The sequence below is a fragment of the Mirounga angustirostris genome, unplaced genomic scaffold, assembly GCF_029215605.1.
Source record: "Mirounga angustirostris isolate CCGP_5_RB_7025 unplaced genomic scaffold, mMirAng1.0.hap1 SCAF_2, whole genome shotgun sequence".
NCBI lineage: Eukaryota > Metazoa > Chordata > Mammalia > Carnivora > Phocidae > Mirounga > Mirounga angustirostris.
Genome location: NW_026991710.1, coordinates 1,462,641 through 1,488,150, shown reverse-complemented (window position 1 = coordinate 1,488,150; position 25,510 = coordinate 1,462,641). Strand labels below are relative to the sequence as shown.

General features: G+C 65.2%; 1 protein-coding gene across 2 annotated transcripts; it reads left to right on the top strand.

The window, feature by feature from the left end:
- The first annotated feature begins 6,243 nt into the window (after positions 1–6,243).
- On the top strand, positions 6,244–24,892 carry MXD4 (MAX dimerization protein 4). 2 transcript variants are annotated; one of them, XM_045881619.3, is made up of 6 exons: positions 6,251–6,469; positions 6,570–6,669; positions 10,125–10,154; positions 15,738–15,852; positions 16,837–16,999; positions 21,632–24,892. In XM_045881619.3, exons 1-6 carry the CDS (start codon positions 6,406–6,408, stop codon positions 21,787–21,789), a joined length of 630 nt encoding a protein of 209 aa, XP_045737575.1. In that variant the 5' UTR covers positions 6,251–6,405; the 3' UTR covers positions 21,790–24,892. The 2 variants fall into 2 exon arrangements, with proteins under 2 accessions (XP_064440218.1, XP_045737575.1); XM_064584148.1 differs by lacking the exon at positions 10,125–10,154 and having other exon boundaries at positions 6,244–6,469.
- The last annotated feature ends 618 nt before the right edge of the window (positions 24,893–25,510 follow it).

Genomic DNA, 25,510 nt, shown 5'->3' with positions numbered 1-25,510 from the left:
GCGGCCACGGGCACCAGCCGTGTGGCCTTGGGGTGGCGTGGGAGCGCAGAGAAGAGGACTGTTTAGTGTCCTGGCTGCTGACTAAGGTGATGGGACAGGATCCCCCCAGGAGGCCGCTGGCAGGAGCGGGATTGGAGGGGTGCTCCCCTTCCCTTGGGGCGGAGGACTGAGCCCCATCCTGGGTCCCCACTATAGCCCTGATGGCCACCAGGGGGCGCGTGCCTGCAGTCGGCTCTCCCAGCAGGTCTGCTCTCCTGGCAGGTCTGGCTGCCAGGGCCACGGGGGGGACACGGGAGCGCTGCCTGCAGGGCAAGAGAGGGTCTTGGCTCAGCAAGCACTATACGCAGGGCAGACCCCATCCCAGATCCGTTTGGGTCCTGCTCGGAGTTGGACATCTCAAAGCACAGGGGCTGGGGCTGGGGGCTGATCCTCCCAGCTCTTCTGGTTCCCTGGACTCTGCAATGGGAGCTGGAGGGCAGGTGAGCAGGACTCAAAGTGGCTGCCCAATGCCACCCCCATGACCCAGAGTCCTGGAGGCACTTATCTCTTCAGAGGCCCACCCAAAGCCCCCTCCTCCAGGCAGCCTTCCCAGACAGCAGCATCACTCCGACCCTCACACACATTCTCAGAGCACAGCCTGGGGTCTCTTCGCAGGAGTCAGCAAAACCCTCAGGGCCTCTCCAGACTCTGAGACTGGGGAGCAGCAGATTCCAGCACCGAGCAGTCACTCAAAGGGGATGTCACCCCAAAGACTTAAAAACACAAGCAAGGCTCTGGCTTCTGCTCGTGTGCTGAGGGCACGTCAGGGCTGGAGCCTGCACCAGAGCTGGGCAAAGATGGGCACCCAGACACCCCAGACCTTCCCTGCCCTTGGGGGCCTGCAGGTCTGGGGCAGGGGCACGTGAGCTGGCTAAGCCGGCTGGGCCTTGGGGGGTGAGTGGGGTATCCATGGAGAATGGGGTGCCAGAACAGTCCTGAGAGTTTGAGCAATGGGGGTACTCCTGGCCAGGGTGGAGCACATATAGGGATCACGGCTGGGTCACCCCAGGCACCAAATTCAGGCTTTGTCCAGAGGGCACTGGAGAGTCGTGGAAGAGTTCTGAGCAGGGCAGGACATGGTCAGATTTGTGGTGTGGACACCTCACAGGGAGATGGGTGGGTGAGAGAGGCCAGGGTCCCATCGGAGGCAGTCACATGGCTTTAGCCAGTCACCTCTGGACTGCCTCCTGTCACACAGGGCCCTGCCAGGCTGTGTGGGTGGAGGTCTGAGAGGCCTCTGTGCCCTCGGCTGGAGGCAGCCTGGGCCACACTCACCAGAGCCCAACCCTCTGGGTCAAGAAGCTGCTGGATGACCAGGAGCCCAGGGGTGGGGAGCTGGGGGTGGGTTTCCTAGGCTCGGGCCCTCAGGGCCTTCAGCCTAAGACTGGAAGGTCTCTAGCCTAAGACCACATGTGGCAGCCAGGTACAGCCTGGAAGGCCAAGAAGGCTTCCTAGAAGGGGTGGTGGAACAGGCCAGAAAGGCCTAGGGCAGAGCATCCTAGAAGGCGGTACTAGGAGAGGGGTTTTTGGTGTGAGCCTGGAGGCCCCTATTGTTTGTGGGAGGGAGACCTGCCCATCTATTCCAGGCTCATCCTCCCTCAGATGAGAGGGCCCACAGCCATTAGGGGCCTGGGGGGCAGCAGCAGGGCTAACCCGGGCTCCCTGTCACACCCCACCTGGGCCCGGAACTGGACGAGGTCGCTGGCCCTGAGCCGTCAGTTTCTGGCCCTCTGGCTCAATACCACAGCCAGTGGCCGAGTCTATACCACATCCCACCTTCATACCTTTTTTTTTCCCTATAAACATTTTTTAAAAGAAAATTTTATTGTTTGTTTTTGGATATCTCGGTTACAAAAAAAAATTCATTTAATTTATAATTGTCTAAGTTGTCCAGGGTCATCAAATATAGCGGGGGAAATAACTTGTAAAGTGAGAAATCTACTCCAAAAATTGTTCACAAATACAATAAACTATTCTTTTTAAATTTAAAAATAACATTGACATTATGTTAGCTCTGCACACATTATGTCTTCATGCATCTTGATATCATTGCTGCCCCCTCACTGTATTGTGGAGACCATTTTTTCCCGAGTGCTCGGCTTTGTAGAAGGCCCCCAAATGCTCAGAGGCCTGGCCCGGGGCTGGCGGGCTTGGGCAGCTGCCGCTCCAGCCCAGCCAGGTTCCACGAGGATCCTGGCCGATGGCGACTGGCCAGGCCCGGCCCCATTTCTCTGTGTGTAGGACCACCAGTTAGAGGCACTGCTGATTGGAGCTGATGTTCATATTCCCGCCACTTTCTGGGCATCCCTTTGTGCCCTGCCCACTGCTGCCTGGGACCTTCCATGGATCCTTCTTTCCACCCCAAAGCCACCCCGAAAAGTAGGTACTGTCAACCGTTTTATAGCTAGGAAACAGGTGGAGAGAGGTTAAAGCGAGTTGGCCAAGGTCTTGTGGCCAGACTAGAATCCAGGGACACTTTGGGAGAGGGACCCAGGGAAAAAAGTCCCCTGGGACTCCCCTCTGGTGCTGGTGCACACCAGACATCTCAGGGCAGGGGAGCCACAGCTTCTAGGGGGCTGGCTGTCATGCTGGCGCAGGCCTGGCCCTCTGATGACCCCAGGGCAGGTTCTCTGTCCCCCCCACACCACAGTCCCAGAACCTGCCTGCAGGGAGCTAACCAAATGTGGCCTGCCGCCCCCCCCCCCCCCGCCCCTCCACGGTCCCCGGGGAAGGCAGGCTGTGGGCTGTCCAGGCAGGCGGGGCAGCCCCTCACTCTCAGCCTCCTTCCCAGAATGCTGTTGCTGTGGACCCAGGTGGGAGCAGGGAGTCCACCCCAGTGATGGGGGAGGCAATGGGGAGGATGGGAGAAGATGAAGCCAGGGCTGGGTCATCCTGGAAGCAGGAGGAAGGGGCTTTGGAGAAAGAAGGGCCTTGAAGACCTTCCCATCCTGGGTGGGGGTGCTTCCTGGGGCCAAGCCGGGAGCCGCAGGCATATTCCGAAGGCTGTGACGTTGGGGTGGAGCCCTGGGCCAGAGAAAGGGAGCCAGGGCTCAGCAGGTGTGGGGGAAGCTAGGAAGCAGCTTTCTAGAGGTTTCTTTCCCTCAGATCTCCTTAGGGCCTTAAATGCCCTCCCGGGACCCTGGGGGTAGGGAGGAAGGCTGCCTTTACTGAGCTCCTGGGCCAGGAATCCTCATGCCATCCTCCAAACACTGCAAGAGGTGGGTACTACCATTCTCCTTTTATAGCCAGGGAAGCTGAGGCTAGGGCGCAGGTGGGGGAGGAAACCAAGAAAGCTGGGCAGAGGGGGCCTTCCAGTCAAATAGGGAAGTCCCTTTTGGATTCAGGCCCCACTCCTTCTCCTAGAGCCTCTGTCTGGGAGCTCTGGGGTGGGCTGGGCTCCCCTAAAGGACAAGCAGGGAAAACAATCTGGGGGATGGGACAGTGAGGGAAATGTGGGCTGGTGCAGGAGGGATGCACGGTGGAGGGACCTTGGGGCCTGGGTGCTTGGGAGGGGGGCAGGAGAGGTCTATGTCCCCTCTTGGGCTCTAAATGGAGATAGAGAGAGGGGGCCTGAGAGGGCTGCGTCCTTCCTCAGGGGCATGGACTTGGGCTGGTTCCCGCTGGGACAGGGCCCTGCACTGGAGAAGGGGCAGGAAGGGCTGGGCAGACATAGGAGAGGAGTAGGTGAGGAGGCAGCCGGCCTAGCCTGGGCTCAGGGAAGCCTCCCTGGAAGAGGTGATACAGCTTTGTTGGAGACCTGCCCTACAGAACTGGGCCTGGGGTGGCACAGAGCCTGCAGCTTTGGACCCTGGGCCAGGCAGCTGCTCCTATACATCCCCCCCCCCGCGAAACATACCTGGGAGGGCACATTGACGCTCATGGGTGCGGAGCTTTGGCTGGCCCCAAGTGAGACCAGCACCACCCCACCCCTGTTCGTCCCCCCCCCCCCCCAGCAGGCCCCCACCTTGCAGCTTAGTGTCTTCCCTGGAGGCTCTCTCTGGCCCACAAGGCTCCTCCCTGGTTGACACCTAGGCCTGGGGTCCTGATGCCTCAGCCCACGCCATGCCCTGGCCCTCCTGTCCAGCTGCTAGTTCGCGGCCCACTTCTGCACTCACTCCCACACGCTGCTTGCGCTCCGATACCACAACACTCACAGGCGGTGTGGCGCCCCTGGAAGTGCTTGGTCCCGGGTGTTGCTGGGAGAGGGGTCCCCGAAACAGCCTAGCTGCAGATGGAGGCAAGGTGGGGCCACCCCTTCTCCTCTCAGGCTGGGGTGCAGTACACACGTGGTTCCCATGGTCACACCTGGGTACTCGCTCTGCAGGCTGTGACACACAGCACCCCTCATGCCCCACGGCAGTTAGTAGGGTGGGCGTCCAGCAGGTGCACTCACCCTGGACAAGGTGCCGGCTTTAGGACTGGAACAGCAACCTATCCTTCACATAAGCAGGGATGAAGGGACTCTGCAAAATGCTGACCACCAGGTGGTGAGCCTGGGGTCCTGCCTCCTACACCCCTGAACTCTGCATGCATCTGCCCCTCCCCAGAATGGGGCACCCTCCTTTACTCTGTGCAGCTCTTAGGGGCTCAGTGCCCTGGTCCTGGGTAGATTGTGGGGCTGGGATTACCATCAAGGGGTCGTCTTAATGTCCATGCAGGGCTGTCTAATGGCAGTATCCGAGTACCCCACTGGGTCCTGCTGAGCTCTGCTGGGAGGGTTGGGGGGTAGACAACACATCCCTAACCCCATTTCTCAGGTCACACAGCTGTGGTTCCCAGGCAAGTAGTGTTAGGCCAGGAGGTGTCTTGGTCTCCATGCTCCTGGGTCACCAGCCCTGGGGCACGTTTAGGCGAGCACTAATCTACATGCCCCTGGGATTGCAAGGAGACCCTGGCCAGTCCCTAAACCTCAGGATTCCTGGTTTCCTCATCTGTAAATGGGGATTCAGAAATACACAAGGGAATGTGTATGAAACATGCAGTAGATCCCAGGACAGGAAGCGCTGAGATTTTTAGTTTTTGTTGTTCTGTTGGTGGCAGCATGCCCCATTTAGACCTCTGGGCAGGGTGGGTCAGAGCCCATCCACCTTATCCCCACACTCTCCAACCTGCTGGTCCCCTCCTCAGGGGCTCCCAGGCCACCAGTCTCAACAACCAGTGAGAAGGAAGACCGAAGGGACCCAAAGGGACCCGAGGCCAGTGTGGGGCTGCCTCCAGGCTGCCAGACCCTCCTCCTGCAGAGCCAGCTAAGGGTCAGGAGCCACTAGGGACCACCCAACAGCCAGGAGCTTGATGAGGGGCTCACTCCTCTCCCACAGAGGGCAACTCTCTTCCCTAGAGAGAGCTTCCTTGGCCAGAGGGGACCAGCGCCCGGAATGCCTTGGAATGTCCCCACTCTTTAGACCAGACACGAGCAGGCAACCCTCCACTCTTGGGGGCCCCTTCCTCCAGGCCTGGGGTCCCCGGGGAGCTCTGAGGGCCCCCCCCCCTTTGGGTCTCTCCCCATTGAGATGTGGCTCAAGAAGATCTGGCTCTTGGGCGTTGACCTTCTACGCCCCTCCTCCAAGCTCCGGCCTTCGCTGGGGTCACTCTGTGTCCGGCGGGAAGGGGTGTCGTTTTGCAGCCCACGCGACACCCCCGAGGAGAACACGAGGTGCCGTGCTCCCGCGGAGCCAGAGCTGCGGCGGCTGTCCCGGGGCAACAGGTTCTGGCACACGACGTGCAGACCCCGCGGACCGGCCAGGCGCACCCGACGCTCCCCGCACCCTAAGGGGCCCTGGGGCGCGGGCCGGCGGCGTGCGGTCCCACCGCGCTCCGCTTCCTCTCGGCAACGCGTCTGGCCAAGGCGTCCTCATTGGCCGCGCGCCCCGCAGCCGGCCATTGGTCCGCGGTCCCTATTTTACATAGACCGCTCTGGGCCAATCGGCGCGTGGCGCCTACTTAACATGCACGCCAGCCGCCAGTCAGCGAGCGCGGGGGCCGGGCCACCACGTGCTGTTGCTAAGCTTGGGCTTCTAAATTGTTACTACCGCGGCGGGCCTATCGGAACCGAGCTTCGCATCTGTCAACATTCTCGGCCCGGCCCGAGGCGTTCGGCCAGCTCCCATTGGCCCCGGCCCGGCCCGGCGCCCGCCCCCGGAGCCGGAGCGCCGGTCCCCATTGGCTGCGCCGGCCGCCGCTCGCCCTTATGTGTCAATTTGAGGGCCCGAGGCGGAGGGTGGCGGCCGAGCGCGCAGAGTCCGCTGGAGTCTGGGAAGTGGGGCCGCCGGGCGCGCGGGGCGGGCGGCGAGCGGAGCCGGCCGGAGAGGGCCGGGCAGCGGCCGCCGCCGTCCCGGAGAGCGCGGGCCGGCGCGGGCGGGCAGGAGGATGGAGCTGAATTCCCTGCTGATCCTGCTGGAGGCGGCCGAGTACCTGGAGCGCAGGGACCGAGGTAGCGCCCGCGCCCCTTTGTGCGCCGGGCCGCGGGCTGGCGGGCGGCGGCGGGGCCGGGGCCGGGGCGGGGGCCCGCTGACCGCGCCGTCTGTCCGCAGAGGCCGAGCACGGCTACGCCTCGGTGCTGCCCTTCGACGGCGACTTCGCCAGGAAGAAGACAAAGGCGGCCGGCCTGGTGCGCAAGGCCCCGAACAACAGGTACCGCCCCCCCGCGCGGCCGCCCCCACCCCCCGCCCGGCCCGGCGCCCGGGGTCGCCCCCCGGAGCTCCCTCCCCCAGCCCCGACCCCCGGGCCTCAGCTCGGCCGCAGGCCGCGCGCCCCGGCGGCCAGCCTGGAGGAGGAGGCGCGCCCGGGCCGCGGCCGCAGCCCCGCCCGGCCGGCCCCGCCCGCGCCGTCGCCATCTTCCCGCGGGCCGCGCCTCCTCGGCCTCTCGCGTAAACAGTGCCACGCGTACAGCGCCAGCCGCTCGGGGTCTCCTCCCGCAGCCGCTCCCCGCTCCCAAGTTGTTCTGGACTTTTCCGGGCAGGAAAAAAGTTGTCTGTGGGCGCTGGCCGGTGCCCCGTGAGTCCGGGGAAACTGAGGCTCGGTGCACAGCAGCGTGGGACCGCCCTCCCTGACCTCTGCTTGCCGCGGGTGGGTGGGCCGCATCTCTCCTGCTGTTGGGCTGAGTACCCCCACCCCCGGGGGGCCTGGACAAAGAAGGCGCATGGAGGCCCTACCTTGGGCCCCCAGCCCTCCCACGGAATCCACCCTCCTGCCCGGTCTCCTGACATAAGTGAAACGCAGCGACAAGTGTAGGGTCCCCTTCTTTGGGACAGGAGGCCCTTTTTAAGGGGAGCCGGAAGAGGTGCAGGCCGCTGTGCAGCAGCCCTCCCCCACCCCCCTTCCTCTGGCCTTGTTCCCAAACTGTAGAAGCAGAAAGCTGGGGTGCACATCTCTGGGGGGACCCCGAGCTAGGGCTCCCGCGGGGTTCCACTCTCCCCGCTGCCATGAGGACCACCCCACACCTGGCACTGCCCGGCGGGCTTTGGCTCGGGACCATGTCACCGGGCGGGGAGCTGGGCTTGCAGGGGGCTTCAGGGCCCCTTGGCAGAGGGTGCGGCTCATTCCTGTGGCCTGCCTGTTCTTGGGAAACAGAAAGGCTGGCACAGGGACCCATCTCCTGTGACGTCCTGGCGCCCTGGGCCTGGCAAGGAGCTGGTTGAGTCTCCATCTGCCCTGGCTGGACGTGCCTCCCAGTCCCAGCCCCTGGTCCCCTGCTGAGGACAGTTTGGGAAAAGATATGTGAGGGGGGCACCCTGGCCTCGGGCCCCCACTGTTGGCTCTCACTGCCCCCAATGCCCCGGCGCCCATGGAGAACTCTGGGGCATGACCTTGGACTCCCACGGGGTACCCAAAGTTGATAACCAGAATCCTAGCTAGGACTCTGGGGGCTTTGGTGTGCTGAGTGGGTCAGTACCTCCTACTATCTGCCCAACCCAGGATGGACGTGTTATTTTTATCTGCATGTGAAGGCTGAGGAAACAGGCACAGAGAAATTGAATTACTTGCCTGGAGCCACCCTCCCATCCCTGGGACCCTGTTCTGAAGTGGGGTCTTGGCCTTCTCCATTCTGCCAGGCAGAGACCCTCAGGGCCCTGGGGAGGGCCGAGAGGGTCTCCTGGGCTGCAGCACACCTCCCTGCTGCTCCTCTGGGCAGAGCTGGCATCTCCCAGGGATGAGGCCCCCTGGGGCTCACAGAGATGGCCGCTCGAGGCTGTCCTGGTCCAGCTGGGCCTGGCCAGCCCAGAGCAGGGCCTAGAGGATCCGGGGCCCTGACTTGCCTGGCAGGGCTTCTTCCTCTCGCCACAGTGAGGGGAAAGGATGGGCACCGCTGGGACCAGAGTGAGGAGTGGGGCAGGAGGGTGATGTATAGGGGGGAAGCCCCACAAGCTACAGGAAGGGCTTTGGGGGACAATGGTTCATCAAGAGGGAACTGGAGCCAGCCTGCTGGGGCTCAGGTCCTCCAAGAACATGGCTGAAGAGTACCTACCCGGAGGGGTTGCTGTGGGCTGTGAACCAAGTGAGGGCAGGAATATACTTAGCGGAGCCCCAGCCTGGGGTCCCCCCTCTCCCTAGGCCTGAGACAGGGTGTTCCTGGGACCCATGTTACAAACCTGGGAGGAGCCCTAGGAGGGGCTCTGGGCCTCTCTCCATCCCCAGTTAGCCAAGGAGTGACCCTCTTCCTCCAGGATGGGGTCTAGCCCAGACTGTGAGGGGTTGGCCAGGCACATCTCTGTGCATCGAAGGGCACTCACTGGCCCTTACATCCTTCACACACGAGCAGACCTCCAGACCCACACAGATGGACTGTGGTTCAGGCCTTGAGGAGCCTGACAGCTATGCCCACTCCTGGTCCTGGCCAGCCCCGGCAGAGGTTCTGAGGCTCCCTGCCCAGCTCATGTGATCGGCAGGCCCTCGGGGCTCTCCTAAAGCTGCACAGGGAGGCCCAGGGGCTGACTGCCCTGGCGAGCAGAGGGGAGGCCTTGGGTCCCAATTGGCTTTGATGGGGCCATGAATCGTGCTAGGCGGCAGAAGCAGGAAGGATGGGCAGGCACTCTGACTTGTGGGATGGGGACGGGAGACACCCAGTCCACAGTTCCTACAGCAGGGGAGTGAGAGCAGGCAAGCAGAGGTCAGTAGAAGCTCCAGGAAAGAGTGAGAGGTGGGGGACACAGCGGTCAATCTGGGTGTCCCCTGAGGTGGCTTGGGGGCCCTCTGCTCACATGCGAGGCAGCCTGGCAGGCCTAGGAGCCCTGGCTGTCCATGGGGTCCCCACCTGAACTGGGAAAATGATGGGGAACTGGGAGATTGGCCCTGCAGGGCAGGTGCTGTGGCCCTGTCCACCAGGGTGCTCAGGACTCTGTACCCCTGTCTGGATGGGCCAGGTGGGCAGGGCTTGAGCAACAGATGGGGTCCCTGTGCCCAGAGAGGTCAAGACCATGGCCCCAGAGGGAAGCGAAAGGGCCAGCCTCAGTCTCCCTCCTGCCCACTGGCCCAGGAAGCATGCACATATTAGAGGTGTCCTTATGCGCTGATCCCTCTCGGGCTGGGTCTGCTCTGTCCCTGGGTGTCCCCACTGGTCCGATGAGCTGTGAGGATGCAGGTGGGAGAGCCCAGCAGGGTGAGAATGGTGCTCTGGCTGGGTCAGGGCCGGACCACCCTGTGTCCGTGTTCCCCTGCCGTTGGCCCTTTTGCTAGCGCCCGTGGCCTCCAGGGGTGGGGAGTGGAGAAGGCTGGTGGCTTAGTGCCTGGGAAGTCTTGGGAGCACAGGGTGGGTCAGTCCTAGTACCTTCTGGAAGGGGCTTTGGACCCTCCTGCTGGCCAGAGCCCCCACATGCCTCACGAAGTAAGCCGGGTGGCCCTAGGCACCCCTGGACAGAGCTGCAGCTCTGTGTCTCCTGTCCTTGTCACTCAGTGCGAGGTCCCCCCCACCCCCACCTTGGCTCGGCAGCTGCTCACCTGCCCCGGCCCTCCCTGCGCTGGGCCATCCTGGGGCCCAGACCCTGTCTGCCACCATCGACAGGTTCCTAGGCCCCCGACTAGAGTTGTCGTTCTTGGGCTTTGGTGATCAGGCAGCAGAGTGAGCTCTGTCTTTCTGTCTCTCTAAACAGGTCTTCACACAATGAACTAGAAAAGCACAGGTAAGTGATCCCCTGTCCCCCACTCCCGGTCGCCCGTATGAGCCGCCTAACACATCCCACCCACCTTTCTGCTGGGGGGATGCTATGGCTGCACCCCCCCGGGTCCCACCTGATGTGTCTGGGCACAGCTGACCGTGCCCCCAGGCTGGGCCCTTGCTAGGGAAGGGTCTGTCTTAAAGGCAGAATCAGACTCTGCTGTCAGGCACTGCATGCCGGGAGGTGGAGGCAGGGGCCCAGGTGCTGCTCCTGGAAGTTCAGGGTGGGGGTGAGGGACTTGGAGCAGGACCCCCTATGCTGGGTGACCCTCAGGGCCCGCTCTCTGGAGGAGGAGATCCGTCTAACTTGGGGCATCTGAGCCCCTTTGGGAGCAGCTCTTGAGCCTTTAGGATGCTGACCTCCAATCAGGAGGGCTTGGCCCTCTTAGTCTGGGGTCCCCTGCACCCGGGGCCTGCCTTCCAAGGAGCTCCCACTGGTCTCGTGTGGGGGCAATGGGAAGGGCAGCCTGTCTCTGCCCGTGTGACCTTGAGGGGAAGCTCTAGCCCAGGGAAGGATCCAGGGGAACCCACTTCATGCCCACCTACTGGCTGCAGGGCTGGGTCTACGCTGGGTCCTCTGAGGAGTGGGAGGGCTTATGGGGAGAAGCGGGGAAGGGCAGCACTGTGGCCCAAGGTAGGCCCCAGGGCCCCTCTCCGGCTGACCCCAGCTTGGGTGCTGCAGGCCTGGCTCTGCCCTCAGGGGTTCCATGACCCTGGGCCTCCTCTGAAATAGGAACAAGACACAGGCAGGCTCGGCCCTGCAGACAGGGACCCTCATGGCGGATTTCAGTGGGGTGGTGGGAGCTGGGGGTGGGTACAGAGGCTCTGAAGGCGGGAGCCGTGGTGCCAGGACGAAGGGATGCCACATGGTAGCTTTTCCTGAGCTTTACTCCCATCTGTGAAATGGGCCCATTCTTTCCTCCCTTCTTGGGTCAATGTGGAGGGGGGCTTCTGTATACAAGTTGAGCTTTCAGCCTGCTCTGGGAAGGCTTGGAGCTTAGCCAGTTCTACGTGTTCTCCCCCCGCCCCTGCTCTACGCCCACGGCAGCACCAGCTTCCGCTCCCCTGGGATTTGGCCCTCAGCTGGGCTGGGGCTGGGCAGGGACAGGACGCTGTGTTCTCTGGAGGAACCGTACTTCCTGGACTGGTCCTGTGTGTTTGAGGGGCTCCCGAGAGGCCAGAGAGGAGGGGCAGGTACAGGGGCCCGCCCCAAGAGCCAGGCGGGCCCTGGGATTGCTCCCAGGCTGGAGGAGGTGGTCAGCCTCTACTGGGACCCCAGAGCCTGGAGAGGCACGTGAGGGGTGTTCTGGAGAAGGCCCTGGGGTGGTGCCTGGGAAAACAGCCCCGCAGTGCAGACAGAGGGGATGATGCTGCGGGAAGACAGGTGCCCAGGGCATGGCAGCCTGTGGAGGAAGACAGGTTGTTAGCCTTTGACCCCTACAACTGCCCCTTGACCCTGGCCTTGGCCTCAGTCACCTTCTCCCAAAGCCCGCCCTTAGGCTGGGCCTCGGGGGGTCCTTTTGAGCCCCTGCAGCGGATAGATGGGTGGCTTGAGATCTCTGTCCACTCCCTATCCCAGTGCAGGGTCCTGTTCCTGGCTGGCCAATGAGCAGGTGTGGGCAGCCATGAGGAGCCCCTGGTGGGGACTGGGATCACGGCTGTGCCTGTGACTGCCCAGTGCTGATGCAGGACATGCCTGGCTGCTGGCCACAGGAAGGAAAGAAGCATGGCTGGGTCACCCGGCCGGCCCTGGGGACACCGCCTTCCCTGGAGGTGTGCCTACCCTGGGCCTGTGGGGTTTCCCCTTGCCTGTTCTCTGAGCCAGCCCGGTCAGCCTGAGGCCCGCCCAGCCTGGCCCTGTTCCTCCTCCCAGTCCTCCCCATCCTCCCTTGTGGGAAGCAGCCCCCGCGGGTCTGCTAAGGCCAGGGCTCCGCTGCTAACCCCAGGCCTGGGGGCCACGGAGGTCAGGTGCTCCTGGGCAGGATGAGCCTCCTGGCCCCAGCTCCAGCCTTTAGCCTTTGTGTGTGGAGGTAGGGAGCCCCCAGCTGCCTGATACAGTGGCACACGGTCTTTATAAACCACACGACAACTGGAAGATGCAGGTGAGCAGAAGGTGGCTCCCCATCCCCCCCCCCCCCCCCCCCCCGCCGCCTGCACCACCTCCCCGAGGGAGCCACCATTCACCGCATCTCTCTGACCGCCAGGCCTGGCGTGGTGCAGAGCGCAGCTGTGCAGATGCTGGGACCCTGGGACATGGCTCGGGAGCTCTGGGTCTTCCTCCGGGGAGCAGGGGGCTCGTGGTGAGAAGCTAGGAAGGACCTGTGTTGAGAGCTGGGCTGCGGCCAGTGGCCAGCAACCGAGCTGCTATTAACACTAACGCAGTGATTCCCAGAGGCAGGTTCTGGGAAGGACCCACACAGGGTTCCTTCAGGAAGTGGTGAATTTTCAAAGCTCCCAGGAATGCCGGGGACAGCCACGGGGCGCTGGCAGAGGGCCTGCGGCACTGGGGCAGCCTCAGCACCCCTTCCTGCTCCCCGCAGGGCGGAACACCGCGGCCAACGAGGGTGGGGACTTGCCTGGGCCCCTGCAGCCGGCGCTTGGCAAAGCTGGGTCCCGGCCCCCCCAGGCTGCAGGCCTGGCTGAGCGCTCCTGGGGACTCGGGCAGCCGCAGTGTCCAGTGCCAAGCGCTGCTTGGGTATCGTCCAGCGGACTCTCTTTGTCCCTCGAGGAGCCTCTGCTTTAGGATTTGTAAAGCAGTCTGTCCACGTCCAGCACAGACGTTCGAGGCCCCCCCCAGCCCCCCCCCCCCCGGGAGAGAGCCATCCTAGGTGGCTGGGAGGCCGCACCTGCATCCTCCTCCTCCTCCACATGGATACTAACTTGGATAAGAATGGGACCTTGTTAGCCGCTGTTTCATAACTTGACCTTTCACCTGCCACCACGAGTGCTGTCCTGTGTCGGCGACTTCGCCACTGCGGGTCCCAGTGCTGACACAGACTCGCGGCCATGCTGCCCGCACTCTTGGCCGTGGCCTCTGCTTAACGCTCCCCGCACCACCGCCGCCACGTTGTCACCCTGGGGGTGGAGCGAGTCGCTGCCACGGCCCTTGGGTGCTGCGGTCCCTGTTTGCTCCCCCCACCCACGACCCTACGACGCGTGGCCGGCCACACACTGGCCAGCCCCAGAGCCCTCCGGTCTTGGCAGTCGGGCCCGGGTGACGGCCTCCCCCACCCCGCCGGGCTTTCGTTTCCTCGCGGGCTGCGCGGCGGACTGGGTTTTGTGTTAGCTTAGCGGTCTGTGTTCTGCAACTTGCCTGTGTGTGTCCTTTGCCCATTTCCACAGTAAGATACTCCTCTTTTTATTTTTGATGTGTATGAGCTCAAAATGTCACGAATACTAACCGTTTGTCTTTTATGTGTATTACAAATATTTTTCCACTGTTATTTGTCTTTTAGCTGTGTTTTTTCTTTCTTGTACAAATTCTCTTTCTGATTGTAAAAGTAATATGTGGTGTTTTTTTTAGCATAGAAAGCCTGAAAATACAAAAACAAAAAACAAAACCGTAAAGCCAAAGAAATAAACGTTGCTAACCGCATCACCTGGAGACGCATGCCTCCTGTTCTTCATTGTGTCCTGTTGAGTCTCTTGTGTGCGTCTGCTGTTTGAGTTTTTTAAACAATATTGGGTCCCTTGTCACGTAGGTGGTTCCGTATGCCGAACATTCATGATGCAAGAATGTAGACTACACTAAAATGGTGGTGGTGGGATTCAGGGTACTTCTCATTTATTATTTTTTTCTTTCTCTTGACTTGCAGTTTCTGATTTTACACAAAGGTCACGTACTGCTTATGTAAGCGGTAGATTGTAAGAATTGCCATTTGCTAGAGCTCAAAGGGACAAGGGAACCCCACCAGTAACCTGGGTGCAGGTGGCAGGACGGCAGGGCCCAGTGTGGAACTGTGGCTCTCTGGCTGGCGAGCCCCTCCTTGAGCACAGAGCGCAGTTTGCCGCCCCCCCCCCCCCCAATGTTCTGGCCCCATTTTCAGTGGGGCATCAGGCAGGTTCCTGGAGCCCCTTGGAGGTGGGGGAGCGGAGGTTCCTGGACTCTGGGTGGTCCTTCTGGCATGCCGCCTGCTCCAGCCCGGTAGTCCCGTGGAGGTGGGAGCTCATCTCTGAAGGTCCTCCAGCCTCGAGGCAGAGCGTGGGGCTGCTCCTCATGCAGGTCCTGGCTCCGCGTGGCCTCGTGGCAGAGCGCAGCCTTGGTCCTCCGTCCTGGAGGTTCTTCTGGACGACTTCTAGGTCCCGGGGTGCTGTGGGCTGGGGTGCTGGGTCAGGGGTGCTCTGTCAGTGGGAGGGTGCCGTGTGGGCCTGGGTGACAGACGTAGGGCCACGGGGTCCAAGTGCTGCCAGCCTTCCTCCTGCAGGGTGGGGCCGTTCTTGCTGCTCTGCTGACAGGCTCCTGCCCTGCACCTGGCTGCCCCTTCTCCCAGGCCTCGGGCATCCCCTCAGTCCACTGTCCGGCCAGGCTCTGAGGCTGAGTGGGGCTGTGGATGCGCGGGGGCTCTGGCAGGTCGGGGGCAGAGGTGAAAGCCGGGACTTGCCGAGGGAAGGGACCTGCACTGGCCATGGTGCTGGCAGGGCAGCTGGGCGGCAGGCTGTCAAGGCCTCACCAAAAACTCCTGCCCCCTGTCCTCCGGGGGTTTCTTAGCGTGGCCTAAGCAGAGCAGTGAGGCCGGGCCTCCCGCAGAGGCGGGGAGGGTTACGTGCATGTGGCAGAGGCCCCCTGGCCGTCCCAGTGGCCAGAGCGTGCTTCAGAGTGAGCTGTGGCCTCCCCCCCGCCCCCTCTCCCCCGCAGGGATGAGCCAGGAAAGGCAGTGTTTCTGCACGGGCGGGATCTGGGCCAGAGCCCCTCACCCGAAGCCCCCATGTGAACAGTGTCACTGGGTCTTGTGAGGGCAGTTGGGTGAAAATCTGCATTCGTCTGCACGGACACAGGGATAAAATCTGGAATGAAGTGATCTCTCAGGGACATCAAACTCGGGGTGGGAGGGGCTGCTCCTTGGCCCTCCCTGAGCCTAGTAGACTTGCATTTCTGTGGTGACATGACCAGAGACCACCCTGAACTTGGCAAAGTGGAATGCCAATCTTGCCTGGGGCCCCCTGGACCTCTGGGAGCAGCCTGAGCAGGGCCCTAACCTCGCCGCCCCGGTGTGCCCTGGCCTCCTGGATCCACCGTAGAGAGCGGTGACCGCAGCGCGGGCTAGGGCTCTGAGGCCGTGCCCCGCAGGCCGTGCTGGGCTGGCTGGCTACCCGCGCCCCAGCCACAGGCTGTCCGCTCTATCAGGGAATCCAGAAGGCAGGGACCGGGCTGCTCGGGGGAAGCAGGCAGCCAGGCTGGGAGGGGAATCCTGGGGAGGGACCCCAAGCAGGTCTGTGCAGGAGTCTGGCTGGCCGCCTCTCATGCCCCCAGACCTCTCAGGCCTGTCTGCTGCTGCTGTCCCCAGGGCTATGTCACCCCGGCCTGACGGTTCTGTCTCTCCTCTTTCAGACGAGCCAAACTCAGGCTCTATCTGGAGCAGCTCAAGCAGCTGGTGCCCCTGGGCCCTGACAGTACCCGCCACACCACGCTGAGCCTCCTCAAGCGGGCCAAGATGCACATCAAGGTGAGCAGGGGGTCCACTGGTCTGACCAGCTGCCTCAGCTGACCCCAGCCCATCCCGTACACCCCCGGAGAGTGACCAGGGGGCCTGAGGGGAGCCACCCAGCAGGTGTAGCCTGGGGACCTCTGGGGGTCTCTGGTGGTAGGTGAGGGCACAGGGGATGCTTAGGGTGGAGGGGGTCACAAGCACCTGCTGGGTTTTATCGAGAGGTGGTGGGGGTAGGAGGTAGCCATGGCTACCTAGGCTGGGGGAGGTGAAGGGGGTTACAAATGGCCCCTGGGGCCCTGGGCTGTGAAGGAGCGGTGGGGTCAGGAAGGGCAGGTTGGGAAGCAGGCAGCCCAGGGGTGTTGGGAGGTTCTGGGTAGAGGGTGTAGTTGGTCTCCTGGGACTGGCAGAGGGGGTGGATGGAGTGAGCCATTGTCTGGGGTGGGCCCCCAAGGCCTCAAGACAGACCTGCTGGTTTGGGGGGGGGTGGTCTTAGGACACTTGGGCCAACCACAGTAGGTCTCAGTCTCCTTGAAGGACCCCTCAAAGCCTCCGAGCCAGCACAGGCAGGGGACCCCCAGGCAGGGTGATTGGAGCTTACAGAGAGGCATGGTCCATGCCCTGGGGCCTCCGGGAGCAGGCAGCTTCCCAGAGCAGAGTGCGGCCCTCAGAGACAGGCAGGGGGTGGGGGGATGTCAGCAATATGGGGGCAGTGGGGGCAAGACCACCAAGGGCAGGCTGTTCTCTAGGAGGCAGCACCAGCCTGGGGCCCACACGTGCCGTGGGTCTTCTGGAGCTGGTCAGCAGATGCAGAGTGCAGGCCTGGGAGGTGGCACCTCATGTAACCCCTGGCAGGGTGAGGGGGCTGCTCCTCAGGCCTTTGCGGGGCCAGCGGTGGGGGATGAGAACCTGCTCTGCCCAGGCCGCTGTGCCCCAGTTCCTGGTCCGGGTACAGGGGATGGTCCCCCTGCCTCCCACCGCTCATAGCTCCCCCACCCCCAGAAACTGGAGGAGCAGGACCGCCGGGCACTGAGCATCAAGGAGCAGCTGCAGCGGGAACACCGCTTCCTGAAGCGGCGCCTGGAGCAGCTGTCCATGCAGAGTCTGGAACGTGTACGCACGGACAGCACGGGCTCCGCCGTCTCCACTGATGACTCAGAGCAAGGTGGGGACATGGGAGCAGCCGGGCGGGAAGCTGGGAGGGTGGGGTTGGCTGAGGAAGGTGGGGACGACAGCAGATGTGTGCGAACGCTGGTAGCAGACGTGGCGGGACGAGGCGGGACGAGGTGGACGTGGCGGGAGAGGCGGGACCCTGCGGGACCTGGCCGGGAGAGGCGGGACGTGGCGGGAGAGGCGGGACGTGGCGGGACGAGGCGGGACGTGGCGGGACGAGGCGGACGTGGCGGGAGAGGCGGGACGAGGCGGGTAGAGGCGGGACGAGGTGGACGTGGCGGGAGAGGCGGGACCCTGTGGGACCTGGCCGGGAGAGGCGGGACGTGGCGGGAGAGGCGGGACGTGGCGGGAGAGGCGGGACGAGGCGGGTAGAGGCGGGACGTGGCGGGACAAGGCGGGACGAGGTGGACGTGGCGGGAGAGGCGGGACCCTGTGGGACCTGGCCGGGAGAGGCGGGACGTGGAGAGAGAGGCGGGACGAGGCGGAAGAGGCGGGTCGAGGCGGGACGTGGAGGGAGAGGCGGGACGAGGCGGGACGTGGCGGGACGTGGCGGGACGAGGCGGACGTGGCGGGAGAGGCGGGACGAGGCGGGACGAGGCGGACGTGGAGGGAGAGGCGGGACGAGGCGGGACGTGGCGGGACGAGGCGGACGTGGCGGGACGAGGCGGACGTGGCGGGACGTGGCGGGACGAGGCGGACGTGGAGGGAGAGGCGGGACCCTGCGGGACGAGGCGGGACGTGGCGGGACGAGGCGGGACAAGGCGGACGTGGAGGGAGAGGCGGGACGTGGCGGGACGAGGCGGGACGAGGCGGGACGAGGCGGGACGTGGCGGGACGTGGCGGGAGAGGCGGTCGAGGCGGGACGTGGCGGGACGAGGCGGGACGTGGCGGGACGAGGCGGACGTGGAGGGAGAGGCGGGTCGAGGCGGGACGAGGCGAGACGAGGCGGGACGTGGCGGGACGTGGCGGGACGAGGCGGGACAAGGCGGACGTGGAGGGAGAGGCGGGACCCTGCAGGACGAGGCGGGTAGAGGCGGGACGTGGCGGGAGAGGCGGGACGAGGCGGGACGAGGCGGACGTGGCGGGACGAGGCGGACGTGGCGGGAGAGGCGGGTCGAGGCGGGACGAGGCGGGACGTGGCGGGACGTGGCGGGACGTGGCGGGACGTGGCGGGACGAGGCGGGACAAGGCGGACGTGGAGGGAGAGGCGGGACCCTGCGGGACGAGGCGGGTAGAGGCGGGACGTGGCGGGAGAGGCGGGACGAGGCGGACGAGGCGGGACGAGGCGGACGTGGCGGGTCGAGGCGGGACGTGGCGGGAGAGGCAGGACGAGGCGGACGTGGCGGGACGAGGCGGACGTGGCGGGACGAGGCGGGACGTGGCGGGAGAGGCGGGACGTGGCGGGACGAGGCGGGACAAGGCGGACATGGAGGGAGAGGCGGGACCCTGCGGGACGAGGCGGGTAGAGGCGGGACGTGGCGGGAGAGGCGGGACGAGGCGGGACGAGGCGGACGTGGCGGGACGAGGCGGGACGTGGCGGGAGAGGCGGGACGTGGCGGGACGAGGCGGGACAAGGCGGACATGGAGGGAGAGGCGGGACCCTGCGGGACGAGGCGGGACGTGGCGGGACGAGGCGGGACGTGGCGGGACGTGGCGGGACGAGGCGGGACGTGGCGGGAAGAGGCGGGACGTGGCGGGAGAGGCGGGACCCTGCGGGACCTGGCCGGGAGAGGCGGGACGTGGCGGGACGAGGCGGGACGAGGCGGGACGTGGCGGGACGTGGCGGGACGAGGCGGGACAAGGCGGACGTGGAGGGAGAGGCGGGACCCTGCAGGACGAGGCGGGTAGAGGCGGGACGTGGCGGGAGAGGCGGGACGTGGCGGGACGAGGCGGGACGTGGCGGGACGAGGCGGACGTGGCGGGAGAGGCGGGACGAGGCGGGTAGAGGCGGGACGAGGTGGACGTGGCGGGAGAGGCGGGACCCTGTGGGACCTGGCCGGGAGAGGCGGGACGTGGCGGGAGAGGCGGGACGTGGCGGGAGAGGCGGGACGAGGCGGGTAGAGGCGGGACGTGGCGGGACAAGGCGGGACGAGGTGGACGTGGCGGGAGAGGCGGGACCCTGTGGGACCTGGCCGGGAGAGGCGGGACGTGGAGAGAGAGGCGGGACGAGGCGGAAGAGGCGGGTCGAGGCGGGACGTGGAGGGAGAGGCGGGACGAGGCGGGACGTGGCGGGACGTGGCGGGACGAGGCGGACGTGGCGGGAGAGGCGGGACGAGGCGGGACGAGGCGGACGTGGAGGGAGAGGCGGGACGAGGCGGGACGTGGCGGGACGAGGCGGACGTGGCGGGACGAGGCGGACGTGGCGGGACGTGGCGGGACGAGGCGGACGTGGAGGGAGAGGCGGGACCCTGCGGGACGAGGCGGGACGTGGCGGGACGAGGCGGGACAAGGCGGACGTGGAGGGAGAGGCGGGACGTGGCGGGACGTGGCGGGACGAGGCGGGACAAGGCGGACGTGGAGGGAGAGGCGGGACCCTGCGGGACCTGGCCGGGAGAGGCGGGACGTGGAGAGAGAGGCGGGACGAGGCGGAAGAGGCGGGTCGAGGCGGGACGTGGAGGGAGAGGCGGGACGAGGCGGGACGTGGCGGGACGTGGCGGGACGAGGCGGACGTGGCGGGAGAGGCGGGACGAGGCGGGACGAGGCGGACGTGGAGGGAGAGGCGGGACGAGGCGGGACGTGGCGGGACGAGGCGGACGTGGCGGGACGAGGCGGGACGTGGCGGGACGAGGCGGACGTGGCGGGACGAGGCGGACGTGGCGGGACGTGGCGGGACGAGGCGGACGTGGAGGGAGAGGCGGGACCCTGCGGGACGAGGCGGGACGTGGCGGGACGAGGCGGGACAAGGCGGACGTGGAGGGAGAGGCGGGACGTGGCGGGACGAGGCGGGACGAGGCGGGACGAGGCGGGACGAGGCGGGACGAGGCGGGACGTGGCGGGACGAGGCGGGACAAGGCGGACGTGGAGGGAGAGGCGGGACGTGGCGGGACGTGGCGGGACGAGGCGGGACAAGGCGGACGTGGAGGGAGAGGCGGGACCCTGCGGGACCTGGCCGGGAGAGGCGGGACGTGGCGGGACGTGGCGGGAGAGGCGGTCGAGGCGGGACGTGGCGGGACGAGGCGGGACGTGGCGGGACGAGGCGGACGTGGAGGGAGAGGCGGGTCGAGGCGGGACGAGGCGAGACGAGGCGGGACGTGGCGGGACGTGGCGGGACGAGGCGGGACAAGGCGGACGTGGAGGGAGAGGCGGGACCCTGCAGGACGAGGCGGGTAGAGGCGGGACGTGGCGGGAGAGGCGGGACGAGGCGGGACGAGGCGGACGTGGCGGGACGAGGCGGACGTGGCGGGAGAGGCGGGTCGAGGCGGGACGAGGCGGGACGTGGCGGGACGTGGCGGGACGAGGCGGGACGTGGCGGGACGAGGCGGGACAAGGCGGACGTGGAGGGAGAGGCGGGACCCTGCGGGACGAGGCGGGTAGAGGCGGGACGTGGCGGGAGAGGCGGGACGAGGCGGACGTGGCGGGTCGAGGCGGGACGTGGCGGGAGAGGCAGGACGAGGCGGACGTGGCGGGACGAGGCGGACGTGGCGGGACGTGGCGGGAGAGGCGGGACGTGGCGGGACGAGGCGGGACAAGGCGGACATGGAGGGAGAGGCGGGACCCTGCGGGACGAGGCGGGTAGAGGCGGGACGTGGCGGGAGAGGCGGGACGAGGCGGACGTGGCGGGTCGAGGCGGGACGTGGCGGGAGAGGCAGGACGAGGCGGACGTGGCGGGACGAGGCGGACGTGGCGGGACGTGGCGGGAGAGGCGGGACGTGGCGGGACGAGGCGGGACAAGGCGGACATGGAGGGAGAGGCGGGACCCTGCGGGACGAGGCGGGACGTGGCGGGACGAGGCGGGACGAGGCGGACGTGGCGGGACGAGGCGGGACGTGGCGGGAGAGGCGGGACGTGGCGGGACGAGGCGGGACAAGGCGGACATGGAGGGAGAGGCGGGACCCTGCGGGACGAGGCGGGACGTGGCGGGACGAGGCGGGACGAGGCGGGACGTGGCGGGACGAGGCGGGACGTGGCGGGACGTGGCGGGACGTGGCGGGAGAGGCGGGACCCTGCGGGACCTGGCCGGGAGAGGCGGGACGTGGCGGGACGAGGCGGGACGTGGCGGGACGAGGCGGACGTGGCGGGACGAGGCGGACGTGGCGGGAGAGGCGGGACCCTGCGGGACCTGGCCGGGAGAGGCGGGACGTGGCGGGACGAGGCGGGACGTGGCGGGACGAGGCGGGACGTGGCGGGACGAGGCGGACGTGGCGGGAGAGGCGGGACGTGGCGGGACGAGGCGGGACGAGGCGGGACGAGGCGGGACGAGGTGGGTGAGGCACGGAGGGCAGCTGGTCTGTGCTCCAGGCCCCGTGTTCCTCACCAAGCTGCAGGCCTGGAGCCCGGTGCTTCCCCCACACCCCCACCCCTGGAGCCTCTGCTGCCTCCACGAAGGGCGGAGATGAGCCCTAACTTTGAAGGGAGCCCCAGCTGGCACCCCAGTTTCTGATCCTGCCCCCTCCGTTCTCCCCAGAAGTGGACGTAGAGGGCATGGAGTTTGGCCCTGGTGAGCTGGACAGTGTTGGCAGCAGCAGTGACGCGGACGACCACTACAGCCTGCAGAGTGGTGGCTGCAGCGACGGGGGCTACGGGCCCCCCTGCCGGCGGCCTGGCCGCCCTGGCCTCTCGTAGGCCCAGTGCCCTCTGCTCCTTGGCCCGCCTGCCTACCCGGCCAAGCGTGCCAGCCCTCCAGTCCTCGAAAGCCTCTCCGCGGGCCCGCCACTGTGCCATTCTGGAAGCTCCAGCTGCCGCCCGGGCTGCCCGCCTCCGCCTGCCTGCCGGTCAGGGCCTGCCGTGCCGCCCACCCCTCCCAGCTGGGCAGGGACCCCTGCAGGGAGACGGGGCCCAGCTCCCACATCCCGGAGCCCAGCGTAGCCGCCCACGGTCTGTTCTCAGATTCCTAATCATTCCAGAAGTATTAAATATCATTGCTGCAAATCTCGGCGGGCACCGTGTGAGGGGCTTAATGACCACTGCGGGGAGCTCAGACCCCAACCCTGGATCCCAGGAGAAAGGAGTGGACCGAGGAAGGAAGGAAGGCGTGGCTCTCCGTCCATCTGTCCATCTGTCTGTCAGTCCACGTAGGCTCCTGAGGCCTGGACAGAGGGACCCATGAAGGGCGGGACTCGGGTGAGCACCCTGGGGCAAGTGGGTGGAGAGGGTCCTTTGCACCCCACAGGTGTCAGGAGCCAGGGCTGGGCTCCTGGGGGCAGGCCAGGCCACCCCATCCCAAGCTGGGCAGCTTCTGCTCTGTTAGGTCCCTTGGATGTACACATGCACACGCCTGGGGACACGTGCCCACACGCACACGTGCCCACACGCAGACACACGTGGTCGCCGGACCCAGAGGCTACACGTCTTGGGGAGGGAGGCCTTCAAGGGTCATCTGGGCACCTGCTGGCCCCTGGCCTGCGCCTGGCTCCTCGTCCCACCCCAGCTCACCTGCACGGAGTCCTCAGGAGGCTTTCTCATCTACCTTTAAAAATAAAATAAATAAATTGCTGCACTGCCCAGCAGCCCAGAACAGGGCTCCCGGGAGAGAGGCTTTTTCTCCAAAATAAGAGAAACATTTTTAAAAGAGAAAAAAGCTCTAAGGACTCCCCGCCAAGTGACATCAGTGTGTGCTGCCTCAATTTCCTGTACGAGATTTTTGTACTCTATTTTCCTAGCCATTGTTGTGTCCTTGTTTGCTGAGGGGTGGGAGCGACCCAGCGTCTCAGGGACTCGTCTTGTCTGTCACCGTTGTCCAAGTGTGCCTTGTGTCCCGTGTCTGGCCCCGCCCCATCCACCACCACCAGCATCTCCCTTGTGGCGCAAGGGGCACCCCTGGCCTGCCCTGCAGGTGCCCTCCTAGCTTTCTCCCTGTGCCGCGGCCCCTCCCAGCAGCCACGGCTTTCTGGGAGTGAGAGACTGCGGGGCCGGTCAGGGGTTGTGTGGGCAGCTCTCTGTCACCTGGCTCCCCCAGTGACCCAGCGGCCCCCCCACCCCCCATCTTGCCCTCCCCAGCGGTCAGTCGGGGCCTGCCAGGCAGCCTGGCCTCCTGGTCAGGGGCCTGCTCACCAGAGAAATAGGTTCTCCCCTGTACCCATCTTGACCCTTCCCTGCTCCCCCGGCCTGGGGCGAGGGCTCCAGATTTCAGACATTGGCAGCTGATGAAGACAGCCCTTCCCCCTGGGTAGCCAGGCTTGGGCATCAGGAGGCTTCTCCTGGCCTTTTGTTCCTGAAGTCCTTGTCTGCACAGCAATATTTGGGTGGCGTGCTGTGGGGCTGGCCTGTAGCTGCATCTCCTTCCCTCTCTGGTGCATTGTAACCGATTTCCAGATTGTGGGGGAAAGTTCGTGTTTATTTTTGGTCAAGCCGATGGACACCCCAGGGTGGGTGGCCTACTGAGGCAGAACGGGGTCCCTGGAAACAGCTCTGGCACAGAACCTGCCCTGCAGGGGCTCGGGATGATGAGTGGAGAGCAGGCTCGTGGGAGGCAGTGTGTGAACTGGGGAGATTGTCCAAACATCTTGCTGGTGCTTGCAAGGAAAACTCTTCTGTCAGCATCTCCTTCCAGCTTCACTGGGGGTCTGCAGAGCCCAGACCAGCTTGTCCTGTCTGCCTGAGCATGCCACACAGTGCTTCTTGTGAGCACCAGCCCGCTCTGAGCAGGGTAGGAGGGCCCGAGTTGAAGATCCCGCTGCAGGAGACACAAGTCCAGGCCCCTGGGATGGTCTGTGCTCTCCGTTCTTGAGGCACCAGCTCCCCCAGTAGCTGGGGGCTCTGCTCCCACCCCAGCCAGCAGAATCCTCCCTGGGTGACCAACTGTGGCCCCCAGCTGACCTTCCTGGCAGCTCAGCCCGTGGCTTTTCAGGCCATGGTTCCCGCGTGGGCCGGGGGCCCCTCTCTGCCACCAGCAGACAGGCGAGGGGGGTGGTCCTCAGGGCCAGGGTCCGGTGCTAGCAGTTACTCACACATCCATCCTCCCCTCCCACGAGCTCCCTGCCTTTGCACGTGTTAGCTGTTGCTGGTGGCCGCAGAGACCCAGTGGGGGCCTGGCTTGAGGCCATGTTGGGTAACTGAGCATCGTTGAGTCTCTAGAAAGCAGATGGGACCAGAACAGGCCTGCAGGGGTGTCTGTGACCTCTATCCATGTGCCCTCCCACACCTATGTGGGCCACTGTGGCCCTCGGCCAGGATCCTGGAACCCCAGGCTCAGGTTTGGGTCCCCACCCTCACTGGGAGGTGACCCCATACACCAGGCCACCACTGCCCCAGTGCAGACCCAGCTGGCTGGGGAGACTGCAAGAAGGCTTCTTCTCCTTGGAGCTCTGGGCCCGCCTCTGTAGTTTGGGTCTTGGTGGCCCAGTGCCCAAGCCTGCCCTCCTGGGCTGATGGAGCTGTGTGCCCAACCACAGCCCTGTGGGCTTCCGCCCTCCTGTCTGCCCCAGACAATCCCCATCTGCTGAGTGAGGCAGGCTTCCCCGGCTCTACCAACCCCTGCCTCTCTCTGGGCCAGCTAACCTGGGGCCCCCTCCCCATGGCCATGTACACAGAATTCTGACCCCAGGCCACATCTAGGGCAGGTTCTTTGCCAGAGTCTGGGGCTGCCCAGGGGCCCTGGTGCTGGCCAGGTCAGCGCATCACAACATCCTTGCTGGAGAGAATTGGGCCACCCACCTGCCTGTTCACCGGGAGGGACTGTGCTGTACCATTCTGTCTTTGTAATATAAATACAGATTTTTATACCTCACCCCTCTGGCTTCCAGTTCTTTCCGTCACCATATCTGGCTCCCCTCCCCTCGGCCTCCATAGCGAGCCTGAGCCCACCGGTGACCTTGGCAGCCTTCACCACCCTGCCCACAGCTTCTGCTTTCAGGGAGGCCCAACATACCATGGTCCTTCCCCACTGCCAACTGGCTACCATGGAGACGCCACCATCGCGGCTGCCTCCCTGGATGGTCACACCTGGAGTTGGATGAAAGTGGAACCCCACCCCACCCCTGCCAACTGCCAACGAGATGCTCTTGCTGCCAGCATTCCTACTTTGCTCCTGGCCCTGGGGCTGGGGCACTGTCTCAGGAGGGCAGGTTGGCCCTTGGGGTGGTCGGTCTTAGGGTGGATAGCAGGTGTTCTCAGCCAGGTGCCCTTTCCACACAGCTGTAGTTGGCTGTCAGGATGCACCTTGAGAAACCTTCCTTGGACCTGTCCTCAGCATCCCCAGAATGTCCCAGGCATGGCCTTTGCCTGCTGCTGTGCAGGGTGAGGGTGTGAAATGGTGTGGCCCCAGCACAAGGCAACTAGGGGACAAAATGCTCAGGTAGTAGGGAGTTGGGTAGCCAGAACAGGACTTTCCTGGGGCCCCCCGGGG